The 7,442-nt window shown below is 52.4% G+C and overlaps 1 protein-coding gene and 6 non-coding genes across 7 annotated transcripts; 2 read left to right on the top strand and 5 right to left on the bottom strand.

Annotated features, from left to right (window-relative positions):
• Positions 1-108: 108 nt before the first annotated feature.
• On the bottom strand, positions 109-5,048 carry RPS8 (ribosomal protein S8). Its single transcript, XM_053985378.1, has 6 exons — positions 4,801-5,048; positions 3,856-3,962; positions 3,409-3,508; positions 1,865-2,040; positions 791-920; positions 109-271 (listed from the first exon to the last, which is right to left on the bottom strand). The coding sequence occupies exons 1-6, from the start codon at positions 4,802-4,804 to the stop codon at positions 162-164; spliced, it is 627 nt and encodes a 208-aa protein (XP_053841353.1). The 5' UTR covers positions 4,805-5,048; the 3' UTR covers positions 109-161.
• Positions 476-547, bottom strand: LOC128811862 (small nucleolar RNA SNORD38). Its single transcript, XR_008438507.1, has one exon. It is a non-coding gene; the product is annotated as a small nucleolar RNA SNORD38 (small nucleolar RNA).
• On the bottom strand, positions 1,548-1,620 carry LOC128811861 (small nucleolar RNA SNORD38). Its single transcript, XR_008438506.1, has one exon. It is a non-coding gene; the product is annotated as a small nucleolar RNA SNORD38 (small nucleolar RNA).
• Positions 3,588-3,691, bottom strand: LOC128811863 (small nucleolar RNA SNORD46). The gene has a single exon (XR_008438508.1). It is a non-coding gene; the product is annotated as a small nucleolar RNA SNORD46 (small nucleolar RNA).
• LOC128811860 (small nucleolar RNA SNORD55/SNORD39) lies at positions 4,031-4,115 on the bottom strand. Its single transcript, XR_008438505.1, has one exon. It is a non-coding gene; the product is annotated as a small nucleolar RNA SNORD55/SNORD39 (small nucleolar RNA).
• Positions 5,049-5,372: 324 nt separating the features above from the next.
• Positions 5,373-5,487, top strand: LOC128811874 (U5 spliceosomal RNA). The gene has a single exon (XR_008438518.1). It is a non-coding gene; the product is annotated as a U5 spliceosomal RNA (small nuclear RNA).
• Positions 5,488-7,121: 1,634 nt separating this feature from the next.
• LOC128811857 (U5 spliceosomal RNA) lies at positions 7,122-7,236 on the top strand. The gene has a single exon (XR_008438502.1). It is a non-coding gene; the product is annotated as a U5 spliceosomal RNA (small nuclear RNA).
• The last annotated feature ends 206 nt before the right edge of the window (positions 7,237-7,442 follow it).

The following is a 7,442-nucleotide window of genomic DNA, read 5'->3' as shown; positions in this document are numbered from 1 at the left end:
TAAAGGGCTCAGGGATTCCTAGAGTTCCATCTTCATTCACATTTTACAAGGCAGGTGGAGCTACAGAAGCCCTCTCCATACTGCACACACAAACGAGCACACAACCTGTTATGGTAGTAGACTCTTGGTTTTATTCGTTCTCTTAGCACAATAGTTTTTATTCATTTGCCTTTTCTGGCCTTGATCTTCCTCAAGTAGAACTCTAATTCCTTGCCTTCCAACACATAGCCATCGGCTCGGCCACACTGTCCAGGTCTGGAGGCAATGCAGGCTGCAAGGAGAAGTCATCCAGGTAAAGTTTAGCAATTCCCCACCCCAGTGCACGCACCAAAGAACACACACTGCACGCAGCCTCTGCAGCAGCACGGACGCGTGGCTCATCAGTAACACAGTCACCAGGTCATGTGCCTGAGGCAGCACCTCTGCCTGAGGTACCGTGCTCTGGAAGCTGCGCTGCTGCAGTCCCTAATGAAGTCCTCCTCAGATCTCCAAACTGTCATCGCTCGGGTTCAGTAGCAGAACTGGACAAAGGTCTCATCACCAGAAGACTTCAGAACACTCAAATGTTTGCCAGAGCTTGAAACATCAAAGCTCTTAGATGCCTGCGGCACATTTTTCTGACACACATTTGCTCATTTTGCTAGTCTTGAGCCCCATTTCCTTCTCAAAGCCCCAACAGGAATACTCAACTGCAGAAGCCTGGCTAGCCAGACTTCCCCATCCTGCCACAAGTGGGGTATCTCAGGAGAAGATAAAAGAACAAGTTACATTAATGCTGCCAGGGACTCACCAAGTAGCTTTCCTTGCTGGAACTGCTCCTCAAGAATACTTGCTATCTTGGCATTCTTCTTTCGCTCATCATATTTTTTCTGGATCTTCTTTGAACGCTTCTTATTCAGTATTTCCTCCTCTTCAGGAGTCTAAATCCAAGACCAAAAGCAAAAAAAATGTTTGATAAATGGCCACCTTCCACTAACACAGGTGTTTCCCACTACCATGAAGGAAATCCTTGTATTCTCAGCACTGTACTTGTTTTTAAAGTCATACCTGGCCAAGGTACAAATAATTTGATCTCACAGAACCAGGTGCTGTATTTCACTTTTGAGACCACGAAATGCAACACTGCTAACCAGAGTCACTGGTGACAACTGAGCACATTGCCCTAGGGAAGGCTGTTGTAAAGTCAATGAAACTGCAAAGGTTTCCCTGGTGAATCACTCCTCCTACAAAAAGCAATGAATACTCTTTCCCTCTGCAGAAATAATGAAAGCACTTGGGTGTGGGTGCAAGTCCAGGCAGACGAGCTCTCCCCCTGCTTCTGCACTACACAGCACCCAAACAAGAACTGCTTTGCTTTTAATGCAAGGATTAATCTGAATGCTACATGTGGGGTTTTAAATACCTTCTAGCAGTCCAGGGTTCGAGTCTTAGATTAATGGCTCAGTGTAGTTTCTAGACACTTAAAAACACACTGAAGTTCAATGAGCAATCCCCAAGCTTCTCACCAAAGCAATCACTGCCCAGCACAAGAACACAACCTACAAAGTCTTCCTCAGCATCCTAAATTGTCATCACTCTCCCTTCAGTAGCAGAACTGGACAAAGGTATCATCATCAGAAGACAAAGATCTTGACAGGCAGGTCCTTGTGCACAAATGGGTGTAGTGCTTCCAGGAGAGCTCCTGCTACTGAGCACTCCACTATGAGAGCCAGACTTATCCTGGGAACCTATGGGAATACAACTCGGAGAAGCACTGCTGGGTACCCAACCCTATTCTGGCAGCCCCTGTCTGTTCAGGATGGGTAACCGCCTCTGGCAGGACAGACTGTTCTGCCAGGAGCCAGAAGGACAACGGCAGGCGTACCAGTTTGGCGCCCTTCTTGCGTCCAAGGGGCAGGGCATAGTGGGCCTCGTACCACTGCCGGTATGGGGTGCTGTCAATGAGCACGATGCAGTTCTTCACCAGGGTCTTGGTCCGCACCAGCTCGTTGTTGGAAGCGTTGTACACAACATCAATAATTCTGGTCTTGCGAGTGCAGCCTTTCAAGAGAAGAGCCTGAGTTCAGATCTACAGGGATCAGACAGCTGAATATACAGCTCATAGCATCTCACACATACCCTTTTAAATAACTTTGCACTCAACACCCTATCCAGTATCTTCTAGCCTTCCTGGTACTGAATTAAATTTAACTAAAAGATGCACCTAGTTTTCATCTGTCAAACTTTCTGTTAGGACAGAAATCTACACCTGGAAATGAAATCCCTCCTACATGAAAAACCAGGATCAGTGGGTTTGCTGGAATTCATCTCAAAAGGATCTAAGCAATCCTAAAAAATAAATTTCCAGACTAGCAAGATCAGCAGATGCCAACTAACACTGCACACAGGGCTCAATGCTGTATGCACTTCCTAGAATTAAGCCATACTAGTGGGACTGCCCTGCAACACATTCCAGAAACCATTTCTATAGGATATGGGTCTGTGAGTAAATTGAGAAGGGAAGCTGGTGTTTTCACCCTTCCAAGACCCACGTGAAGCATGCAGTATTAGCTACTAGATTTGACTGTTTGGCAGTCTCCTGCCCTGAAAACAGCCCTTCACATACACAAAGATCATGCACAAGGTGGGTTTTCTCCCTTCACTCACATACCTCGTCCATGCTGCAAGGTACACTCAGCCTCTTCACATGTGCAATATTGACTGTAATGGTACTTTTCACTGCACAGACAATGCTCTGAGATAAATGAAAACATGTCCTGTTCCCTCACACCACTGCAGGTCACTAACTCACCACCTTCCTTACTGCTGCTTTACCATCCTACCCAGCAACACTGACTGGGCCCAGGCTCAAGTGATCCTGTTGTCAGTTTGTAAAGCAAAGAAAACCCACCTTGCTCAGGGGAAATATGACAAGAGTCCCTCTCCTGCTTCTGGGCTTCCCACTTTTGCATAGGAAAGCAGAAATATGAAATTGCACATGCTAATATAACAGTGTCCTAGGGTCAGGCCTTCTCACAAGCAACCTCAGCACCTTTCTCTGTTGCACAACATCACTTAACTTTTAGTAACAAAATTCACTGATAAACAGCACTTGTTTCTGAAGAACTACTCATGTATAGGATTTCAGTCCCTTTTTAGTCCCCCTCCCCCATAAAAAGTTGAGGTAAGCATGTCACTCAGTGTAACTATGACACTCCTATCATTGTGAACTTAGTGGAAATCCAAGTTCCCTAAGGCCACGTAAGGTCAAAGTTATCATCATCACCATGCATGCTGCTTCAGCTGCCAGCTCCAGGATGTTTAATCCAAGGCCACAAATCCATGCTCGCGTCCTTCTACTCTGCAGCAGTACTGCAGACCAGCACAGGTTTCCCTTCCTTCCACGCAGCAGGCTCGCCACATACTTACATTCTGACCCCCAGGAGAAGTTGCCAACATCCAACCGAAGGGCTCGGTACTTCTTATTTCCCCCGCGAACTCTCACGGTATGAATCCGGCGAGGGCCAATCTGCAGTCAGAAACAAACACCAGGCTGCCGCTGGCGCTGGAATGCTGCATGGCCCAGCACAGCCCTGACCTCCAAGGCAATGTGGTCAGTGTAACTATGACGAACCCCAGCATCGGCAGATACAGTAAATGACCAGAACGGTCTGTTGCATCTACCTAAGGTGAAAGCTTCATCACTCCAATTGCCTCTTATTGAAAAATCGGCAGAGGGGCAAATACCACCTTTAGAGAAGCAGGGTCAGATATTCACCCCCACACGAAACAGCAGGAATTTAAACCTCTAACAGCACAAAAGCAGCAACTCGATTTTGAGAACACGCTTCTGACCAACTTTGCCCAATCACTCACCTTAGTGTTGGCAGGAGGCCGCCCCAACTCATACTTCCTCTTCTTATGGTAGGGCTTCCTCTTGCCCCCAGTCTTGCGACGCTTATGCCAGTTGTCCCTGGAGATACCTGAATGGAGAGCAGTGTGGTCAGAGGGTGCCACGAGCCCAGCCGGCTGCGGCAGCGGGGCACGGTTCTGAGTGCTCAGCTCTCCAAGGTTGGTATCCGCACAGTGCACTCAGCCTTGTGCAGCAGTTAGAGAAGCTTCATCATTGATACTCAGACCTGCCCCGAGCACATCCCCTCCAGCAGAGCTGTGCAAAGCAGACAGACGCCCTCTTCCGTGTCCTCTTTGGGAAGCTGCCTCCCAACGTACCTCGCGTGCTGGGCACTCTCTGGGAAGCGCCCGATGCCGATGTGACAGGCACACTACAGCAATCATCCTACGCTACCCTTCCTATAGTGGTAGATCCGCTATAGGAAGGGATCCCCATCCCACCTGTCCGCTGAACCCCTACGAGAGACATCCCGAATCAACTCAGCCTGCTGGGTCCCAGCGGGGACCATCTCTGCAGAACGCGCCACCTCCCGCAAGGACCCAAGCTGTCAACCTGCGCACTGTTCCACAGCGCCAGCCCGCCCCCCTCCTGCTGGATCCACTGAACGCTGTTCCACCTCAGCCGCATCTGCTCATCTGCAGCAGACACCGGGAGCGAGCCCAGCGCTCGAGATCTGCAGGAAATCAAGGCACACCGAGACGAGGCCGCCCGCCCCCATCATCCGCCATGTTGGGCCCGCTCACCCTCCCCCCACCAGCGACTCGGCACTACCGCAAGCACCCCCGATGGCGGACGGTGCAGGCAGGCGGCAGCCCCCGCTTGCCACCCGGTGGGGGAGCGGGGCGGATCCGGTGGCGCAGCGGGCGGATGGCGGCGGATGTCGGCAGGCCCCGGGCCCCTTCACTCACCCATGGTGCGGCACCGGCGCAAAGAGGCGGGGCAGAAGCTCGCGGAGCGGCTTGGCGGGGCGAGCTCTCGCGATGCGGTGACGTCACCGCGCCGCCAGAGCGAGGCGCACGCCGTTGCCTGGAGACGCGGCGGCGCCGAGGGGAGGCGGCGGACAATGGCGACAGCTTGCGGGGCCGGCTCTGCCCGCGGGCCCGGCACGGAGCGGGCATTGCCAGGGGTCTGTCTGCCGCAGGCCCGTCCTTCCTGTCCGGCAGGTCACCGTGCGAACGCCTCCCGGCAGTACCCAGGCCCGGCGTCCGGCGGTGTGCAGCGCTGGGCTCATTAGCATATCACCTATTAGTATTCAGATTTATGCTCCTACCCATGGTGCGTCGCGCGCCGGCGGAGCGGCCCCGGTCGAGCTTTCCGCCGGTGCTCCCCGGGGCTGCTGCGTCCGGGCGCGGGCTGGATCCATGTCACTGCCACGGGAACAGACCGGGGCAGCGGGAGATCCAGCCAAGGCGCCCGCAAGTCGCCGTGTCCTAGAGAGGGACAGCCGAGGGACGGTGCGTGCGCGAGGCGCCTTCACAGCATACTCTGGTTTCTCTTCAGATCGTATAAATCTTTCGCCTTTTACTAAAGATTTCCGTGGAGAGGAACAGGCACGAGTGTCGAGAAATTTTTTGAGGCTCCATTTCGGTGGAGCTACCCCTATTCTGGTTAAAAAATAGACTGAACGGAGGCGTGCTGGCAATCCCTTGGCAATGTACTCAGACAGGGGTAACTGAGTGAGGTAAAGGTGGGCTCGGGTACGCAGCGCATTAACTAGCAAAAGGGGTAATTGAATCCTTCAAATTATCTGTGTCCAGATTTCTCGGACGGATTATAGGAATTAGTTGGATGGGTGCAGGCAGGGTGCTGTGGGCATTAAGGTTTTATCCAGGTGGAGACAGGTAACAAACACTGTCCCTGAGGGCTGTGTCTTGGGACTGGCTGGGGCTTTTAATATCTTTTAAAATATCTTTTAATATATATTTTTAATAGCTTTATCAATGACACAGACAGTGGGGGTGAGTGCACCCGCAGCCAGTTTACAAGGTGAGTGGTGTGGGTGACACACCTGAAGGACCCGGTACCACCTAGGGGGACCTGGACAAACTTGGGCCCACAAGAACCTCATGAAGTTCCACAAGTCCAAGTACCCTGTGCTGCCTCTGGGTCTGGACAATGCCAGACACAAGAAGAACTGGAGAACATGGACTGGAAAACTCACTGAGACTAGCCCTGATGAGAAAGTCGGGGTTCTTATGGGTGAAAAGCTGAACACGAACCAAGAGTGAGCAGTCGGAGCCCAGAAAGCCAACTGCATCCTGGGCAGCAAGTCAGAGGAGGCAATTCTGCCCTGTACTGCTGAATCCACCTCTCTGGTGCCCAGTACAGGAAAGACATGGATATGTTGGAGCAAATCCAGAGGAGGCTATGAAGATGATCAGAGGGCTGGAGCCTCTCTCCTGTGAAGACAGGCTGAGACACTTGGGGTTGTTGAGCCTGGAAGAGAAAAGGCTTTGGAGAGATCTTATTGAGACCTTCCAATACTTAAAAGGGGCCTATAAAAAAAAGAGGGAATGACTTTTTACAAAGGCATGTAGTGATAGGGCAAGAGAGAACGCTTTAAAGTTAAAGAGATTTAGGTTGAATATTAGAAAGGAATTCTTTACTGTAAGGGTAGCGAGGCAGTGGAACAAGTTGCTCAGGGAAGTTGTGGCTGTCCTATCCCTGGAAGTGCTCAAGACCAGGTTGGATAGAGCTTTGAGCGATCTCGTCTAGCAGGAGGTGTGCCTACTCATGGCACAGGGATGGGAACTGGGTGATCTTTAAGGTCCCATCCACCTAGACCATTTTGTGATTCTATTTTATTTTCCTTACAATTTTTAATTTAATACTACTTTGCTTTAATTATTAAACTCCTTAGTCTCGACCCATGAGTTTCTCTCCCCTCTACCGTTCCCGCGGGGTGGGGGCAGTCAGCGAGGGGCTCCGCGGTGCCCGGCCGGCACTAACCCACAACGGGGACGCGCCGTTCCCGCTGAGGCCGAGTCCGCCCCGCCCCGCTACCGGCCTGATTTGCATACCCAGGGTGCCCCGCGGTGCCGCCGGTGTGCGGCCCCGCCGCTCCCGGCGCTGCGGCCGCTGTCCCGGGCTCTGGGGGCTGCCCGCTGTGTGCCCCTCCGGGGCCGGGCCGGGGATGTGGGGCCGGGAGCGGCGCGGGGGGAGCCGGGTGTCACCCTGACTTTTGTGGGGTGGAGCAGACGGCGGCAATGTCGGGGAGGAGCGTGAGGGCATACTCTGGTTTCTCTTCAGATCGTATAAATCTTTCGCCTTTTACTAAAGATTTCCGTGGAGAGGAACAAGCACGAGTGTCGAGAAATTTTTTGAGGCTCCATTTCGGTGGAGCTATCCCTATTCTGGTTAAAAAAACAGACAAACTCTTATGTTGGCAGCAGATATCACGTCTCAGTTGCGTGAAAACGCTACGTTGTCCTTCGCTGCCAGTCACCGCGTGTGCCCCGTCTCTGCGGGGTACGCAGCCGCACCTCGATACTCCGCTGGCCGCGGGCTTGTCCTGCCTGCCCCAGCCTCCCGTTCCCGGGAGCGGCAGTGC

The sequence above is a fragment of the Vidua macroura genome, chromosome 9 (genome assembly GCF_024509145.1).
Source record: "Vidua macroura isolate BioBank_ID:100142 chromosome 9, ASM2450914v1, whole genome shotgun sequence".
Classification (NCBI taxonomy): domain Eukaryota; kingdom Metazoa; phylum Chordata; class Aves; order Passeriformes; family Viduidae; genus Vidua; species Vidua macroura.
The sequence above is the reverse complement of the archived record's forward strand: the minus strand, read 5'-3'. Positions and strand labels throughout refer to the sequence as shown.

What these genes read in the sequence shown, in the direction of transcription:
- RPS8 (XM_053985378.1), bottom strand. An exon ending in CTTCTCCTGGGGGTCAGAAT is followed by an intron (nt 2,041 to 3,408) that starts GTAAGTATGTGG and finishes TTCTCTTGAAAG; the next exon opens with GCTGCACTCGCAAGACCAGA. An exon ending in CCAGCAAGGAAAGCTACTTG is followed by an intron (nt 272 to 790) that starts GTGAGTCCCTGG and finishes TTCTCCTTGCAG; the next exon opens with CCTGCATTGCCTCCAGACCT.